This window comes from Euprymna scolopes, chromosome 12 (genome assembly GCF_053919585.1).
Source record: "Euprymna scolopes isolate OS-2025 chromosome 12, ASM5391958v1, whole genome shotgun sequence".
Classification (NCBI taxonomy): domain Eukaryota; kingdom Metazoa; phylum Mollusca; class Cephalopoda; order Sepiida; family Sepiolidae; genus Euprymna; species Euprymna scolopes.
In genome coordinates, this window is record NC_136493.1 from 114,129,226 (window position 1) to 114,149,524 (window position 20,299).

The 20,299-nt window shown below is 34.7% G+C and overlaps 1 protein-coding gene across 1 annotated transcript in view; it reads left to right on the forward strand.

Annotated features, from left to right (window-relative positions):
* The window catches only part of LOC145291462 (RING finger protein 17-like), a 191,442-nt gene extending 175,083 nt beyond the window's left edge, over positions 1-16,359 (forward strand). The window contains exons 40-42 of the mRNA XM_080137321.1: positions 6,919-7,084; positions 12,345-12,472; positions 16,035-16,359. Of these exons, the coding sequence (XP_079993447.1) occupies positions 6,919-7,084; positions 12,345-12,470 (292 nt within the window). The 3' untranslated portion in view covers positions 12,471-12,472; positions 16,035-16,359. The remainder of the gene's footprint in view (positions 1-6,918; positions 7,085-12,344; positions 12,473-16,034) is intronic.
* Positions 16,360-20,299: the final 3,940 nt, after the last annotated feature.

Here is a 20,299-nt window from a genome sequence, read left to right on the forward strand (position 1 = left end):
CAAAATATATGGCTTATTCCTCCCAAAAACCACCCAACCACCCAAAGAGAACCCACTCTGATGTCTCTGACATCAGTAGCTCTGACGAAGAGACGATAAAACCAAGGAACTCAACATTCGTAGTAATAGAATCAATGGAGGAAACTCCTTTGAGCAAACTATCACCTTTTAAAATTGAAAAAAATCTTAAAACTCTAAAACCAAAGTCTATTAAAAAACAATTTAACGGCAGCCTACTAATAGAAACCCATAACGAAGAACAAACTAAAGAAATATTGAAACTAAAATTATTTGAAAACATCAAAGTCAAATGCTACAGACATCCAACCCTAAATACCTGCAAAGGAGTAGTGAAAAGCCACGAACTTGCACTTTGTCCCTTGGAGGAAATCCGGACAAACTTACAGAAACAGAATGTGTTAGATGTTCGCAGAGTTCAAATTAAAAAAAACGGTGAGAAAATCGATACCAATACATATATACTAACTTTCGATTCCCTCACCATACCCAAAGAAGTGAAAGTCGGATATATGAAAATAAATGTAGAAATTTATATTCCAAACCCCCTCCAATGCTTCAAGTGCCAGAAGTTTGGACACCATCAAGATCGGTGCACACGATTACCAGTGTGTGGAAGATGTGGAGAAAGTGGCCCACACATTAACTGCAGAAAAGATTTCAAGTGTGCCAACTGCCTGGGAAACCATGGCGCTGGCTCTAGATATTGCGAAATATGGAAAAGAGAAAAAGAAGTGACCAAACTAAAACATATAAAGAATATATCCTACCCAGAGGCCAGGAAAATCATCGAAACTAAAACATATGCAGATGCAACAAAAAAAACTAATCCAATCAACAATCAAAATGGTCATATACATGTAACGGATACAACTGACAAGAAAATTGATGTCCTAAGCAAACTAATAAAGGAAATGAAAGAACTATTAGAAGAAATGAGGAAAATGAATAGTGCAATGTCTGCAACCAATCCAAGGATAATATTAAGTAAAGACACTACTGAACCACAAAAAGAAACAAAACCACAAACCATTTCTACAAAAACAACCGAACAACCATCAAACACATCACAAGCCAGAAAAGAATCAAAAATCCCCCCAGACAAAAAAAAACAAACAAACAAAAACAGGAAAAGAAAGATCCCGATCTATATCTCGAACAGGGACTCCGACAGAAAATAGATTTGAGGGATTGGAGACGATGGAAGTTGAACACAATTCCAAATGATGAACAAAATATTACAATGGAATATCAGAGGGATAAAAGCAAACCAAAATGAACTCACATTATTAATAACAAATATGAGCCCAGCACTTGTCTGTCTACAGGAGACCTTTCTGAAAGAAAATAATACCATCAACATAAAACACTACACATCTTACAACTACATAAATAAAGATACGGACAGAGCTTCTGGAGGCACATCAATACTTGTGAAGAATGAAGTCCCTCAAAGACAAATAAATATAAACACAAACTTGCAAGCAATTGCAGTTTCAGTGACTCTACATAGAACTATAACACTTTGCTCAATATACATCCCTCCAAAAGATACAATCAACGAAACTGAGATAACTCGATTAATAAAACAACTCCCTAAACCCTTTTTTCTACTAGGAGATCTCAACAGTCACAATGTAATATGGGGAAGTAAAGAAACAAATAAAAAAGGAAAAGAAATAGAAAACATAATAAATAAAAATAATCTATGCCTTCTTAATAATCAAAACTACACCTATATGTACCCAGCAACAGGTACTTTCACCGCCATTGACCTTACCTTATGTGATCCTTCCATATATATGGACTATGACTGGAAAGTACACAATGACACCTGTGGGAGTGATCATTTCCCAATCATCCTGGAAAGTCTAAGTACTAGCACTGAACAAAAAACACCCAAATGGAACCTACATAAAGCGGATTGGGAAGACTTCCAGGAACAGTGCAAAAACCAATTAATTATCGAAAAGAATGATGAAGATGACCATTTGAACTACTTCATTAAAACACTCACAAACATAGCAAATAATACCATACCGAAAACAACCAAAACCAACAATCACAACAAACCTTGGTTCACAAAAGAATGCAGAAAAGCCATCAGAGCTCGACGAGCTGCCTTGAGAAAATTCGAAAAGTATCCAACAAGCGAAAATCTGGATTTCTTCAAAAACAACAGAGCAAAAGCCAGACGAATCATAAAGGAATCCAAAAGAACAACCTGGAGAAATTATATATCCAAAATTAATGTGAATACCAAGGCGAAAACAGTTTGGAACATGATGAGGAAAATAGAAGGAAAGTGTAGTAGTACACCAATATCCCACATCTCTAAAGGCAACAAAATATACACCGATCAAAAAGACATTTCCAATAACCTGGCAGATAATTTATCAAAAATTTCATCATGTGACAGACAAACAGAGAAATTCAAAAAGATTAGAGAAAAGGAAGAGAAAAAGAAAATTCTATTTAAATCACAAAATACTGAAAAATACAACCAACCTCTTACCTTGCCTGAATTAAAAGAATCGCTAACCAAATCCCATGACACAGCTACAGGGCCCGATGAAATTCCATATGAAATCCTCAAAAAACTTCCAGAAGCCTCAATGAAATACCTACTTGAAATTTTCAATATTATATGGTCCAGTGGAAACGTACCCGAGACCTGGAAAGAGGCCACAATAATACCAATCCCCAAATCTGAAAACTCAAACATCCAATCCCAATCAAGTAACGACTCAGATCCATTGAATTTCAGGCCAATAGCTCTAACAAGCTGCATTTGTAAGACCATGGAAAGGATTATAAACAAAAGACTAATCTGGTTCCTGGAAACAGAGAATCTTATTACAGAATTTCAAACAGGATTCAGGAAAAACCGAAGTTCAATAGACCACATAGTCAGACTTGAAACCTTCATCAGAGAAGCCTTTGTAAGGAAAGAACATTTAACAGCAGTGTTTTTTGACATGGAAAAAGCCTACGATACTGTGTGGAAGTACGGTGTTACAAGGGATCTGAAGGCGCTTGGACTAAAAGGCAGAATTTTTTTTTAAAAATAGACGGTTCAGAATAAAGGTTGGCACAGCTCTCTCGGACTTGAAGGAACAAGAGAATGGAGTACCTCAAGGGAGTATACTGTCAGTGACCCTGTTCAGTATCCGAATTAACAACATTGTAAAAAAACCTTAACCCTGGGGTAGATTGCTCCCTATATGTGGATGACTTCCTAATATGCTGTAGATCTAGATATATATCTATAATAGAAAGGAAGCTTCAATTGTGCTTAAACAAAGTAATGAGATGGACGGAAGAGAATGGATTTAGATTCTCCAAAAGAAAAACGAAATGCATGCATTTCTGCAAACTAAAGAACATGCATAATGATCCTGTCCTAACCATGGAAGGAATGCCCATACCAGTTACTGACCAGTACAAATTCTTAGGGATTTTATTTGACAAAAAGTTAACATTCATCCCACACATAAACTATCTGAAAAAAAAATGTAACAAAGCTGTAAATCTTTTGAGAGTGGTAGCACATACCGATTGGGGTGCAGACAAGGAAACACTCCTTAAACTTTACAGAGCACTAGTCCGCTCAAAGCTAGACTACGGTTGTTTCATATATGGATCAACCCGAACATCATATATAAAAAGCCTAGACCCTATTCACCATACTGGCCTAAGATTGGCCCTAGGAGCATACAGAACTTCCCCCGTGAACAGTCTATACACGGAAGCACACGAACCCCCACTAGATCTAAGGCAAGAAAAGTTAGCCCTTCAATATTTACTGAAACTGAAGTCTTGCCCAAACAACCCTGCATACCAATGTACCTTCTATCCTAAATATGAAGAACTCTTTAACATGAGAAGAAAAACTATCAAAACGTTCGGGCTCCGAATGAAGGAAAGCATTGAAGAATCGAAAATTCCAATCTCCAGCATTCACAACTTCATACTGCCTAAAACACCCCCATGGACCATGAAATAAGTTGAAATAAAACTCAACCTAAACAAAAAGTCCAAATCTACCACAAACCCTATTGAATACCACGACGAACTTCAACATTTAAAATTACAATATTCAGACTACACCTTTATCTACACAGACGGGTCTAAAAGCAACAATCACACTGGATGTGCAGCAACGTACCATAAAACCACAATGAAGAGAAATCTTCAAAATGAAGCATCTATATTCACTGCAGAGACTATAGCTATCGATCTAGCACTCAACATAATTTCAGAGGAAACCACCAAAAACTTCATCATTCTCACAGATTCTCTATCAGTCCTATTATCTATACAAAATCAAAAACAAGAAAATCCACTAACAACAAAATTAATAGAAAAAATCAATATCCTTTCAACTACTAAAAACATTATTCTTGTCTGGATCCCCAGCCATGTGGGGGTCAAAGGCAATGACAGGGCAGATACAGCTGCAAAAAGATCTTCTCACCTTCCAACTGACAATTTTAAGATTCCACATACTGATCTTAGACCCCAGATAAAAGCATACATACAGGAAAAATGGCAACTGCGGTGGAGTCAGCAAGAGGGCAACAAATTATACTCAATCAAACCTGAACTTAAGGAATGATGTCCGGACATCAAGAGATCACGCCGAGAAGATGTGATACTGACTCGGCTGCGCATAGGGCACACCAACTTTACTCATTCTTATATACTAAATGGAGAATCGGCGCCAGAGTGCATCCCATGCCAGGAGACACTCACAGTAAAACATATCCTAGTTGGGTGTGATGACCTTGCCCCAACTAGAAAATTATATTATACAGAAAGCAATATGGAAGACCTTTTTGAAAAGGTCAACTCAGCAAATATTCTAGCATACCTAAGGAAAGTAAATTTATATAAGAAAATTTAAGGAAATTTAAAGTCATCCAAATATACACATCCATGTATAAATACAACATTTAATTTCTTAGTTCAATTTTATAAAAAAAGGGATAAAAGGCTGAAAAAGTCATTCCCCCCCCCCTCCCAATAAAAAAAGTTAAAAAAAAAAAAAAAGGACTCCGGCATTAAATGACCACATAGGTTGATATGCCGTAAAACCAATCAATCAATCAATCAATCAATCAAATATACATGTCTTAAGGCGTGAAGCTGCATCGTTTGTCCATTTCACCGGGATTTAGCATTCCCAGGAGCTCAAAAGGGGTCACAAATGCCCCAAAATTGCAAAAAATGACACTTTTTACCCCATAACTTTAGCCCCATCCATTAGATTTTTCTGAAACTTAGCGAAAATGTGAAGGCAACGTTGGCCCTTCACACTTCTCACATTCATCATTTCTTCACTATTTTTTGTGGGGTCATCTCACATGCAGCACAAGAGGTGGGGGGGGCACACTCGCGCGGCTTGTTTTTCTTTGTTTCTTATATCAAGTGGCTGCATGTGTTGTCTAGAGCGATCCCCCCCCCCAAAAAAAACATCAATGGCAAAAAACAGTTTTCAGTATTTTAAAATTAAAACTAAACTTGAAGAAATACTTATCAAAAAAGTCCAATTATTTGGGCACGCTTTTCATCATCCACCAATTGACCTAATTCACAAGGCAATAGCAACAACACTATTACTGGGATAGTGCAAGAAGAGTGTCGCTTAACTGAGAATATGGCTCATAATGGTTAAAGCTGACTTGAAAGCTATGACCAGCTTCCGCATCTTTGGTGTGCCACAATCAAATCGCTGAAGTATGCTAAGGAGTCAGCTGCAGACAAACTTGAATGAACTGTCTTAATTTGTGATGCGGCAAATTCACTTGCAGCTGGCTCAACCGACCCTTGTTGAATGCAGTCATAAGTTCTGAAACCACTATCAATGATTTTCCCCACTTTTTATCTGTGCCTAAACCTAAATGTAGATTCCATGAACAAAGTTTCTTTCTTAGAACTGCACGCCTGTGGAACGCTTTTTCGTTTTCCTACTTTCCAACTGACTACACTATGGTCATTTTCAAGTCCAATGTAAACAAGTTCTTGATGAGCTGTCCCCCTTAAGTAATCCAATTTACCAAATTTTTACTACTAACGATTACTACGATATTTTCCCATTCATTACTGTACACTCATTAACCCTTATGCTTGAGTGGCCTCTGGACCTTGATAAGTGTTTTTTTTTCTTTGTAAAAAAGAGAAAAAAAGCTATTCAAGAAATGTGACTTGGTTTTTGTTACTGACACAGAATCAGTGTATGGGATTCAAAGTCATACAGATGATACTATCAGATCAGATATCGGCCTCCTGTCTCGAGTGCAACATAATTTTTTTTTTTTTTTTTTTAATCTCTTTGCAAAACTTAATCATGTTCTGCAAAGCCAAAATCAAAAACAACAATTGTGCACCTCCCTTTTCTTTTTTGTTCTCCCCACTTTTTCCATGTCTAAAGATACTCGCTTCCTGATTTAAAAAATTTTACTTTTGAAAACATTTTCAAGAAAGTGACGACATTTTATGTTTGAAAACAATAAAAAAAGGACAGAGACAATATTGTTCTAAATAGGATTTGCTCTAAACTATTTTTTTTTAAAAAACTTTCAGGACTTAAATGTCCCTTTATAGGTTGATAAGCCGTTAAACACGACCGGCCAGCCAAGTCATACAGGAGTGGTGGAAACAACTAAGTTTATAAAATAGCCAGGTTTATCTTACGCAAGAATTTGGAAGGTTGCATTTTTTTTTTTTATATAGACTGAAAAACGCATTTGACGACCAGTCACAGGAAACATATAACAAGACTTTTATAGCATATATGAGAGACATTATTTTATTTTCCTTTACACTTTTCTTACAATCTCCCCCATTTGTAATATCATATTTTAAAGTTTTACAGGAACGTGTTTTTGTCTATTGCAGAGTTCGTAAATTGAGCGCAAACTTCTTAACCCTACCAGCTCAAGCCTTTCGGTGTATATTGGATGGAGTCAAACCAGCCAAGAAACAAGGATCTGTGTGGACAACGGAGTCAATGCAAGAGATAATTGCTGCAGTTATTAACAAGGAATTAATGGCTGATGTTAAGGTAAGTAAAATCCATAATGGTCTTGCCTTTTATAATTTTATCTGGAATTTTGTTCAATAATGAGAGGCTAGTGGTTGATTCACCAACCCATATGGGGCAACAATATAGAGTTACTTTGCACTGTCTTGCTTTGCTTTGACCCACTCTCTTTGAAAGTGCTCAAAGGATTCAACGTTGTTTTCATGATAGGTGCTCAATTGAGTTTTTATTATGCCCTCCTCCCTCCATAGAATATTCATGGAGGACACTCGTCAATCTACAACAACTGTTAACAATTTCCCTTATCTATAAATTTCTTAGAAATACTTGTCTGTGGAACACAATATCACAGGGCTGCTTCCCAGCTGAGTACAATATATAATGCCCTCTTACATAAACACTACCAAGTTCCGCCATTACCGATAATCATGGTATTGTCTCACTAGCTAGCTTACACTCATTGTTCTCAAATGGCTTTTAGGCCTTGATAAGCAGTGCTCCCTTCTTAGTAAAAAAAAAAAAAGCTAGAGGATGTAGAAAACTGCTTTATTGATGAATGCTTTACTGTCTCTTTTACCATGTACCAATTGATATTTTCAGTATTAAAAAAAGCAAGATATTGTAGATTAACACCTTCGCTAAATTACCTTCCCACCCCCACCTCAAAAAATAATATATATTTTTTTTTAGGTGTTTACGAATAAAAACCATGACCTCCTAGTTTTGTAAGTTAATGAGAGGCCGTGGCTCCCAGGTTGAGAAATGCATGTAGATTTTAGATTGCTTTGTCATTGGCCACTCACATCCCTGCCTGGTGGGCAACTGAAAATGTAACTCTAAACTGTGGAAACAGACGGAGAACCGATTATCAATCGACATATCTGCAGTGTTTGTTCACTGGTAGAATCAATCCTGGCTGTTGCTCTTTTTAGAGTTAGCGATGAACCACCAAGCGTTGTCAGCCTTCATCCTAGATATAAGAAGCTGGCTCAACTGACTCAGGGTGAATGTCATCATAAACAAGCACACGATCTTCATAAGCACTGATTCAAATCCCAATCTAATCTTTTGCGTTTCTCTTTGTGAATTTTTTGTGTTCCCATCCTTGTAGATAATTATAAATTGTTTATTTAATAGCAGTATTTGCCAAAATGTCATCTATATATATAAAAGCGAAAATGCATGCATGTATGTATGTTTGTGTATCTGCTAAAAACTTTTGACCGACGGAACAAAAATTCACAAACTTGGTATCATATTAAAGCCCCACCCTCCGGACGACAAATAACGAAAAATTAGCCCAAAAGACCATCAGAAGTGCGTCAACTCATCGATTTTCTGCAGGGGGGGGAGGCAAAAAAGTGACATTTTAATGTTAAACATTACATATTTTTAAATCGATTTATAACTGCCCCAAAAAATACGGACGCCAACTCTTCTACATAAAGTGTACACGGGGCCGCTTATTTTGGGTCAAATTGTATTTAAAACCCGCTGAGTCATGTCATGTGATCTTGACGTCAGCAAGCTATAATGGCAGTCTGAATTTAAAAACATTGTTGTTATCGGTAAAAAATTTTTTAACCCTCACACAAGCTAAACTATAAACTTCTATGCTATGACAACGTTACCAAAGTTATTAGCACGTTAAAAATAGTTAGATACGATAGTTAAACGAAAAATAACAAGCCAAAAATGTGAAGTAAAAAAAAAAATATGCTTACAAAAAATATTAACGATCGAAGTTTTTACAAAAAAAAACAGCCAGACGCCATTTTCTTTTTTAGTAACACTCTTTAGAGTAAGGAAGACGAAGTGAGATAGAAAGAGAGAGAGAGAGAGAGAGAGAGAGAGAGAGAGAGAGACGCAAACAGAGAAAAACGTTAACTTTTCACCCCGAAATTGACAATTTTCGACCGGGGGGGGGGGGTCAACAACGTATGCGTCAGATGACGTCATGACCTGATTTACTTTAAATAGTTGAAAAACCGAACAAATTTCATATGCGTCGGTTTAGCTCAGGTAGTTATGGCCTTGGTTCATTATCTAAATGTTTTGGGTTCGAATCGTGGTGTGAAATGTTTTATTTTTTTTCGATTTTTTAAATCTAAATATTGAACCCTGTATTATTCAAGCCATTTTTCATGTAACGTTCGTTTTCCTTTTTTTTTTTTTTTTTACTTCGCTTATTCTTAGCGACACCCAAAAACACCCGGGTAGCCACCGATTTTTTAAATTTAATATCGAAACGGGCTTATTTAAGCCATTTTTCACGTGTTCGTTTTCTGTTTTCATCGTTCGTTTGCCTTATGTTAGGTTTTTTTTTCGATGTTTTGATCCCCCCGTTTAATTAAAACGTTTTCTTTTCTTACTTCGCTTATAACAATGCTTACATCGTCATCGTTGTAACGCTCGACGACTTTCAAACATCTTTCACTTATTCGCTTATAACAATGCTTCATTCTGGGGCTGGCCGATTTTATTTTCAAACTTTGCCTCAGGGCTTCGGCTTCGATCCTTACCCCCAGTTTCTTTTTTATTTAACACCACACACACACCTACAAACAATCGGGCAACGCCGGGTACCCCTCGCTAGTCTATTATATAAAGGGCAAATGTCTATGTATGCATGTTTGTATGTCCAGCTAAAAGTAAAGAAATCCATAATGGATCACCAAGTTGATATTGTCTCAATATCCTAAGAACATGGTTCGTATGGACTTGGAAAGTTCTTGAATTTTGACTTTTGCTTTTAAAAAGCCATATTTCTATTATTTTCTTGAAAAATCCTTGAAAATATGGAAAATGTCTTAAAAAATTTCTTTAAAAAAAAAAGGCCTTGAAAAAGTAAAAATTTGTGTTCAAATATCAAAATAAAATCGAAATAAATGCTATTGAATTATTTTTTAAGTATTAATAAAAATACCATTAAAATATTTTTTTAAATATTGAAAATAAAATGGAAATACATTTTTCTGAAATTGTATTATTGTGGATACAAGATTTACGTCCCTTTATCACAAAACTACCTCGGATAATTTCATGATAAAGATTGAAATTTCCATCTATTTTTGTTTTCATTTATAATTTAATTTTATAATTTTTTTTTTTAAGAGGAGAGGAGACGACCACCATAAATAAAATTATCCCCTCCCCTCTCTAAAAATATACTTTCCTTGCACAGAGGAGACTCTCTAATGGCAAATCCCGAATAAAAAAAACAAATTTGATAATTTAAAATTAGCCAGCTGGGCAAAAAAAACAAAAAAAAAACAAAAATGGATAACTGCCATCTTGGTTGGGAATTAAAAGCAAGTTAATATTTGAAATAAAAAGCATTTAAAACTACTTAAAAACACCAGAAATGATGCAGGTACCTCTTATTGCCTATGGTAACATTTATTTGTCGCATATTTGATTTTTTACCTTTTGAATTTCTGTGCACTACTAATTTGGAAATAAAATGCTGAGTAATTCCACAAGAAATCTATTATAGAAAAGAGAGTTGTCTTTTTTTTTTTTTATTTAACTTCAGTAAGTTTTAAGAGATCAAGGGGCTGCCCCCTGGAGCTAACACTTGATTCTGTTATGATTTAAATTTATATCCGAGGGCTCTTTTAAGAATAGATGCTGTCCCCTTTATGGCTGCTATTTGTATCTCGTTACAGCTTGGTCTTCCAGGGATTGTTTCTAAGTATTTCTGAAGGTTCTTTTTTTATTAAGCCAGTTGCTCCCGTCACAACCGGTATAATGTTTATTTCTTTCAGAGACCATGTCTTTTTTAGATCATTTTTTAGGTCCTGATATTTTATCTTTTCCCGTTCAGCTCTATTAAGGCCAAAATCATTTGGGACTGTGACATTGATAATGAGCGCAGTTCTTTTGGGCTTGTTACAATATCTGGTTTGATAGCTTTCTGCCCGCCTGTATGTCTTTGTCATAGAACACTATCACTTTTCCATTTGATGTTATCAGTGGTGGTTCATGTTCCCAGATGTTCGTTGCTCTGTCAAGTTGTCTCTCTCCACAGATCTTCCAATGGAGGTACTTATGTTCGGACCATAATCTGTATGATTTACGTACCCATCACGTAAAGAAAATCACATAACTTCATCAAGTAGTTTTCTTTTTATAAAGAAAATAATTTTTAAATGATTAATGAGAATTGGTAGGCATTACAACAAAAACATTGCAAGTTTGAATCACGCTAAGATATCTCTGTTTTTTTTTTTTTTTTTTAGACTGTTTTCAAAATGGCATTACAGGACAATCTCCCCTTGGTTAAACATAAAATTTGATTTTCTTATCTCCATATATAATATTTTGAAGGCAGAAATTCCTTCTCTGGACCAAAGTACCGTAGGTTTGCAACAACAGATGCCACATACAAATTTAATACGTCTATCCTCTATCTTTAGTAGCTTACGACACCATTTCTGCCACATTCACTTGTGATAATAAAATGCTTCATTACATCTGATGAGCAACACCATCACAATCGCCACATCTACCGAGGAAGAAGTTCCTATTTTTCACTTTCAATATTTACTGCTCCCACTGCTACCAGTTGAGACTGGGTCAAATTCTATATTTTCCTACAATATTTTGCTTTCATCACTGGTTATTACATACACATAACAATCTTTTCATTTCCCAAGTCAAAAAGATTAAATTCTCCCTTCTAAATTTCCGCCCATTTTGATTGGCTGATACCTGACTATTAGAAGATAATAACTTTGTTTTTTTCTTGTTTTGATTTTTTGTTTTTTTAATAAATTTTTACATTAGTTCCACCTCCACAATTTTCTTTAACATGACAACTTTTATAGATTTTCAAATTTGCTGATTACGAAAATCTCATTTAAATTTGGCAGACAAGTACTTTTCAATAGTTGGAGGTGTCTATTTCAAACGCTGTTCTTAACGAGGCGGTTGGGGCTTATCTATTCTGAAAGCCATTCTTAACATGTGGAAGTTGGGATTGTCTATTCCGAAAACCGTTCTTAACATGAGGAGGTTGGGGGTACTTTAATTTTTTACAAAGGAGAGGAGCTGCATCAACTAGGCAACGTTGGTTAACGGCTAATTTAAAAATAAAACTACTTGATTATTTTTCGAATACAACATTCTTTCTTTCTGCCACTGGTACATATATTGTACAGATTCTTCCTTATTTTTGTTAACATAGGAAAAATTCTGAACAAGTACTAAAATTAATTTTTGATATCGTTGGATATTTTATCACCTTCATTTTTTTTTCCCCTTCATCTTTTTCTGTCAGATTGCTGGTTCTCCATGTAAGATCGATTTATACAGTCCGACGGGTGTGAAGGAAAAAGACAAGAAAACACTTGCCTATCAATCTGTGATTGATTTAGGACTTATTGATTTTGAATCATTTAACTAACGGTGGGTAACCATTCTTCTTTTTTCGTCTGATTCAACTATTTTTTTACAGAGGATGTGTTTTTGTTAAAAATATTAGTTTTTTTTTTTATATTTAACATATAAAATCTTTAGCTTTTTTTTTTTTTTTTTTTTAATCAGATGCAAATAGCATTTGAGCTAACAAATCGAACTTTGATTCTGACTAGCCAGTTTTTATTTATTACTAGCTGTATATACCTGGTGTTGCCAGGTTGAAACATATTGGCAGGCGTAGGGTTTAGTCTCCTACTATACAAGATGCACCTTGTATGTTAGCTTCTTACAATTTTCCTAAAAGTGGATCACATGTTGGATTTATGGGGGCATAAAATATATCAATTTTCACAACTTAAATAAATTTATTTCTGTTTTTAAAGGCAACTGATGTAGTTTGATAATAATTGAAAATAAGTTAAATATAACTTAAATAAATCAACTTTAAATAATATTTCTAAGAACAATGAAGACAATTTTACTGCCACAAAAAAACTAATAACGTGGAGCTAATTATTAAAATTGATTTTATTTAATGTAATATGCAAATGATGTTTTTCCTTGAATATAGATTCCCTTTGAATAATACATATTAAGTTGACAAGAAGGTTTTTGAGGAATTTTTAATTTTGATTTCAAATGATGTATTTTCAAATAAGTTTTCATTATAATACTTTTACTTTATACATGAAAAAGCGTTTTTTTGGTGTAATTGTTTAAATTGCAATCGTTTGACAACAATTTTATCTTTTCAAAACGTTGAATATAAGATGGAAAAAAAAGCAAATTCGCATAATTTTCTTATTTCAATTCAAGCTAGGCCAAAAAGCTGCTGAAACAGCTCGCAATATCAACAAAGTGCTTGTCTCAGGAACCACTATTGAACGCACAGCACAATGGTAGTTTAAAAAATTTTGTGGCAGTGACAAGAGTCTTGAAGATGATGAGTGTAATTGTCAGCCATCAGATGATGACAACGATCAATTAAGAACCTTAATCGAAGCCAATCCATGCACAACTGTTTGAGAACTTTCTTCTGAATTAGACGTAACGTATACAATTTCCAACCACTTGAGCGAGATTGGGAAGACAAAATAACTTGATAAATGGGTGTCTCATGAATTGAACGACAACCAAAAGAAACCCCGTTATGAAATCTCATCTTCCTTTCTTTTATGCAACAAGAATGACCCATTTCTCAACCAAGCCGTGACATGCAATGAAAGGTGGGTTCTTTGCGACAACCCGTGACGCTCAGCTCAGTTGTTAGATGCTGACGAAGCTCTATAACACTCCTGAAACCAGAGTTGCACCAAAAGGAGGTCATGCTGACAGTTTAATGGTTTTCGACTAGGTTCATCCATTACAGTTTTGTTTTAATGCAGACAAAACCGTTACGGCGGCGAAGTACTGTCAACAAATGGATGAAATGCATCAGAAACGTCGAAAACAACAGAAAAGCCCCAATTCTCCTCCACTACAATGCCTGATTGCACGTTGCTAAACCAACCCTGCGAAAGTTGAACGAATTGGGCTATACAACTCTGCCTCATCCATCATACTCTCTGGACCTCTCACCTACCGACTACGACTTTTTCAAGCATCTCAACAACTTTCTGCAGAGCTTTATAAATATTAAGATTGGCAATAATAACTTTGGCACAAGTTATTTGATTACAGATCATGTGACGTTCGGTTATCTTGAATTGTCAGCTGCAAAATAAATTTTTTTTTTTTTTTTTTTTCTTTGTTTGATCAAATTGTATTTTTAAACAATAAGGAAACAAACAAAAAAAATTGGGTTATCAAGTTTTTTTGTTTGATTATTTTCAAAAATACAATTCGATCACAAGATGGGAAATAAAATCAGTTTATTTTGCAGATGTCAGTTTTGCACAAACTGAACAAAGTTGAAGATAATCTAACATTTTCATATAATCACCTAAAAATAAAAATCAGCTTATGTAGATGGATGAGAACACATGTGAGGCAGGCATATCTGGTTAGTGAAACGATTGAGATTTTTTAGAAGTTTCGTTAACTTGCTGACACTGTAACAATCACTAAAATTTTTTTTTTTTTTTAGCGAGTTATATATTTACTCACCAGGAATAGTCACATCATCATCTCTTTGAAAACTTGTGGTATTTTCTGTAGTCTGAGTGACAAGTTTCCCCAGATTTCCAGTACTCTCCTTCTCTTTCAATAACCTTTGCAGATGAATTTGCATTATCACAACAGTGGCTTATCATTGACTCCAATAAGACTCCCCAAGGTTCCAGTCCTCTTTGTACTCATCCAGTAGAGGTCTGGCTAGTGCTTTTTCTCCTTAACCCTTATTTGTTGTGGCATCATTTTATGGTAACATAAATATACACAAAAAAAAATATGATTATTATTATGTGCACTTTTATCATATACCAGCTAAGATACCCACGTTTCATGCTGGATTTTACTGTACGCTTGTGTACCCTTGCAGTAAGTGTATTTTGTAAGAACAACTATTGCTTAAGGTGTTTAAAAAAACACATTTTTAACTACCTCATGAAGTGACTGAAATCCAACTATGAACTTTAAAGCAAATAGATTATATCAAAGTTGACACTTTTATTGTTACACATAAAAATTGAAACGCTTACAAAGAATCACAAATAGCTAACATTTGTTTAGTATCACAAACACATTCTTATCAAAAATAAGGTTACTTTGTGAAATCACATGGCAAACCCCAACTTGGTGTACACTCTTTCTAGGTGGGGGGAGTTCATGAAGAGCAACACCAAATATAGTCTTAACCTTTGATCTTGACCTTGAAAAAATGGTGTGCGCCATCCCTAGATCGGAAACCATCATCATGTCAAGTTTGGTTATAATCGCTAGAGTGGTGTGGGTTGCACAAGAGTGAGTATATATATATATATATATATATATATATATATATATATATAGGCTATGACCTTGATTTTTACCTTGGAAAATGGTGTCCACCATTCCTAGGTGGAGGACCATCATCATGCCAGGTTTGGTCATGATTGATCCAGTGATGTGGGCTGTAGGAGCGTTGTACACACACACACACGAATGCTACTACTTATATATATATATATATATATATATATATTTAAAATAAACAGTTTGGCATTGGAATAGTTTTGATAACTTGATGAATTAACCCTTTTTATCAGCTTGTCTTATCCTTTATTTACTGCGGGACTTGATTCAAGCAGGAAATGAGATCAAGAAACAAATAGCATTCCTTTCTTCATTCGAATTTTCAAAGTTAGACCTAAATAGCATTTATAAGCTGCAAATCAAACTTAGCTTCTGATTAACCAATTTTTGTTATTAGCAATATAATAACATACTTGTTGGACATATTTTAAGAACTCAGCGACCATTTTTGTTCTAGGCTGTTATGTCTACACATTATCCTTTCGTAGTTATGTAATTGTAAATTTAAAATATTTAAATGTTCTAGCAAATAAATTTAAGTGCTGTCGTGTATGCGTTCGCAAATTAAATAAAAAAAATTTTCTTCTTTATGTTGCAGGGTTGCTGACCTGGATTTGTACCATAGATACGGACATCAAAACATTAAAAAGAAAAAAAGATGTCTACCTTCTCTCATTTAAAAACAAAACCATTTTTTACCTGCCCTCTGCGGTTAGGTTCAGTCCAAGTTTGTCGACAGAAGGTTCTGCGACATTTTCACCTTCTATGCAAACTGCTTTAAGATTTTATTCCACATCTCTGATGAGATTTTTCATCTGTATTTAAAATCCAAGACTTTTAGTTTTGTAAACTTCCTTTGATTTCTACAACTAAGCGTTTGACCAGAAGATGCTTAAAAATCCTTAATAAAAGTTTTCATTCTTCGATTGTTTTTTTTTTTTTACTGCTTTTTTATTTATATACTTTTTTATTTATATACTTTTTTATTTATATACTTTTTTATTTATATACTTTTTTATTTATATACTTTTTTTATTTATATAAGGTTTCTGAATCACTGAAGTTAAACAACGTTGAACCTGATCAGTACTAAGTGGTGACCGTTTGGGACTTTAAGGTGCTGTATGTGCTCTCCGCTTATTTTGGTATTGTTTCCAGTCGTCTAGCACTTCTCCTGCACTTCTGTGTGTGGTTGAGGATTGCGCAACCCTTGCCTCACAGTTACACGCGCTGCTGTCCCTGCAGGGGGTATCCTTTGTGTTTTAAAACTGAACAGAAACATGGTTAAGGTCGGTGCAAAAATAATGTTGTTTTTTGACGTTCAACTATATATAAAAAACCTTTTTTTTTTTTTTTTTTTGCACCAACCTAATATTTATTTTCAGTTTTGTTTTTGATATCAATCTGAGTTCTCTGCAGGGGAATTCTGGACAAGTGTTATATGGCTGGTTTATATAACGAAAGTATAGGTAACGTGTCTGATCGTCTAGTGGGTGAGTGTATGTATTGTTTCATAGTGGGGTGCGGGTGTATATTTATGTGTATATATTTCTATATAACCGTCTACTAAGTGTGGTAACATGTATATATTTATGACAGCATCTCTATTGATTGTCTAGTAATGTTCGTTGTGGTTGTATATCTGTTAATTTATAAAAGAGTCCGTGTTTGTAATCATCTAGTTTAATAATGTTTCTCAAGTGGATGCGTGTATAACATGTTTTAACAGGATGTATAACAAATACAGACAATACAAAGGGACAAAACAATAGGGGAAAACATACGTTCATCCATCTTTGGGTCTTGTTTCACGGATCCACAAAAGCTTCAATAAAGATTCATCCCAAGGAAACGACCAAAAGTCTCGGGTTGTATTTTCAGAAACTTATTTCCAAAATGTTTCTTTACTTGGAATGTTGCATGCTTGTCTTATCCTACATTTTTTGCTATATCATATGCTGGGCAGCTTTGAAGGCGAAGAGAGGTCATGGCTCTCAGGTCACTAGCTGACTCCCTTCATCTGTTTAGTTGGACAAGACAGCAGCCATTTTGAGTGAAACTTTAAAAATCGCAAAGCATTTAGAACTACATCAAAGCACTGAAAAATTGATACAGGTGAGTGCAAAGTAACTTTTAATGGGTACTAGCCTAGGTGCTCGGCGTTGCCCAGGTGTTTGGAGGTGTATGTTGAACAAAAAAAAAAGTGGTATAGGCGGGCAGGCAGGCTCGAACCTGTACTATGAAGGAGGAAAAGAATGTGAAAAAAAGACGTGATGTCTTTGCTGTTGTGGCCATCACCAAACTGGAAGTGACGTAGGTTTAAATTAATGCTAGTCAATCGAAAAGAGGGGATGACTTTCAAAACATCGAAAAAAAAAACTAACGTAAGGCAAACGAACGATGTTAAATGTAAAAATCGAAAACACAAAAAAGAAAAATGGCTTAAATAAGTCTGTTTCGATATTAAAATTAAAAAAATCGGTGGGTACCCAGGTGTGTGGTCGGGGGTGGATAAGCGAAGTAAAAAAAAAAAAAAAAAACAGAAACGAACGTTACGTGAAAAATGGCTTAAATAACACTGGTTCAATATTTAAATTTAAAAAATCAAAAAAAAAAAAAGACATCTTACACCACGATTCGAACCCAAAACGTTTAGATAACAATCCAATGCGCTAAACAACTGACCTAACGCAACATACATAAAATTTAGTCACTTTTTCAATTATTTAAAGTAAATCAGGTCATGAACGTTTTTGGCCAATTTTTCGAGCGAAGGATGGAGCTTCGATATGATACCGAGTTTGTAATTTTTCGTTGTGTCTGTCGAAAGATTTTGGTGGACACACAAATAAACATACATATATACACACATTTTCGCTTTTATATTTATAGATGGTAGCATTTATTTGTTTTATATTTGACTTCTGATCACTTTTCAAATCGCTGTGAATTATAAAACAAATCCCAAATTTTGTTTTCTGGAGAAGGCATTGTAAAACTCTGAAAATGGACATTGAAAATCTGTAAGAACTTTGTTAGAGGTGAAACTATTAAGGTTTATTCAAAAGTTTAAGCATCGGATGGAACAGATGCTGGTGTGATTGCTAGAATCGGAAGTGGATGAAGTAAATTCAGGAGACTTCTGCCTTTACTAACCAATATAGCATTATCACTGGTGACCAAGGTAAGAGATAGACACAAGGTTCGCAAAGGCTTGAAAAGGCCTTCAATTTTGAGCTTTGTCTTAAAAAGGCCTTATTTCTATTATCTTGAAAAGCTCTTGACAATGTGGAAAAGGGTTTGAAAATGATATTCTTTATAATTTTAAATACGGTAGCAAGAATTGGAAGAACACAGGCAGAATATGTTTAAATTTAATTTATTTTGTAAGGATAAATGGAAAGGTTGTCGGACTATTCTGGTATAAAGCGTCTGCCATTAAGCTTTTTTTTCTATCCCTACTGCAGATGTACGTGATGTTAAAAAAAAAAATTTTACAAATCCGAGAATAAACTTAATTTTTGCTGACATTTTCTCGTAGGCTGCATGTTTGTTCTTACAAAAAAACTTAAACATGCAATCATTGTCTATTATATATATATATATATATATATATATATATATATATTTTTTATTTTTAAATGTATACATTGTGTACGATTAAGTGAAAGAAATGACTAAGTCCATCATTTGCCCCTCCCCCCATTTAGCCCCAGAAGTTACTAAGGCCGTAACATATTTAAATTTGAGTTCAGCACCATGCAAAACTGCTAAATAGACATACACAGAAAATTTTGGACAAATATCTTCTCTTCTTTATATAAATAAAATGAACTCAAAGTTGGTAGGATCGAACCCGAAGCCCTGAGGCGAAGTTTGAAAATAAAATGTGAAAAAAAAATGAACCGTTCTGCCAGCCAGAATGAGTTACTGAAAGATGTTTGAATTTATTTAAATAAGAACCAAATTGACAGATGCCCGCACGGAAGTTGTAGAGCGTTACGATGATGTAAGCAATAGCTATTCAGCAAATGAGGTCAATGACCAGGTTTGTTAATTATAAGCTAAGTAAAAAAAAACAACATAAAAACAAACGTTAAAACTTACGAGGGGGGGGTAATCGAAACATCAAAAATGAAACCCAAAAAACTAACGTAAGGCAAACGAACGATGTTAAATGTAAAAATCGAAAAAAGAAAACAGAAAAACGAATGTTAAAACCAAAAAAAAAAATGTGAAAAATGGCTTAAATAAACCTGTTTCGATATTAAAATTTTAAAAATTAGTGGGTACGAAGTAAAAAAAAAAAACAGAAAAAAAACGTGAAAAATGGCTTAAATAACACTGGTTCAATATTTAAATTTAAAAAATCAGAAAAAAGAAAAAGAGAGATATCTCACACCACGATTCGAACCCAAAACGTTTAGATAATGAGCCAGCATGCTAACCAACTGAGCTAACACGACGTACATGAAATTTAGTCAGTTCTTCAACCATATAAAGTAAATCAGGTCATGTCGTCATCTGACGCATGCGTAGAACCGGTCGTCGTCACGAGGGACGATTTTTGTTGATTTCGGGGTGAAAAAATGAATGTTTTTGGCCAATTTTTCAAGCGAAGGATGGAGCTTTAATATGATACCGAGTTTGTGAATTTTCGTTGTGTCTGTCAAAAGTTTTTAGCGGACACACAAACATACATACATGCACACATTTTCGCTTTTATATATATAGAAGGCAAAATCACAAAAACTTTCAACAGAGGCAACAGAAGGGGGTTGGTTTTTGCATCAATATTTTCGCAAAGTCATTATCTCGCTTGGGTTGACTACGCTTTATTTCAACGCTTGGGACTTCTGGTTG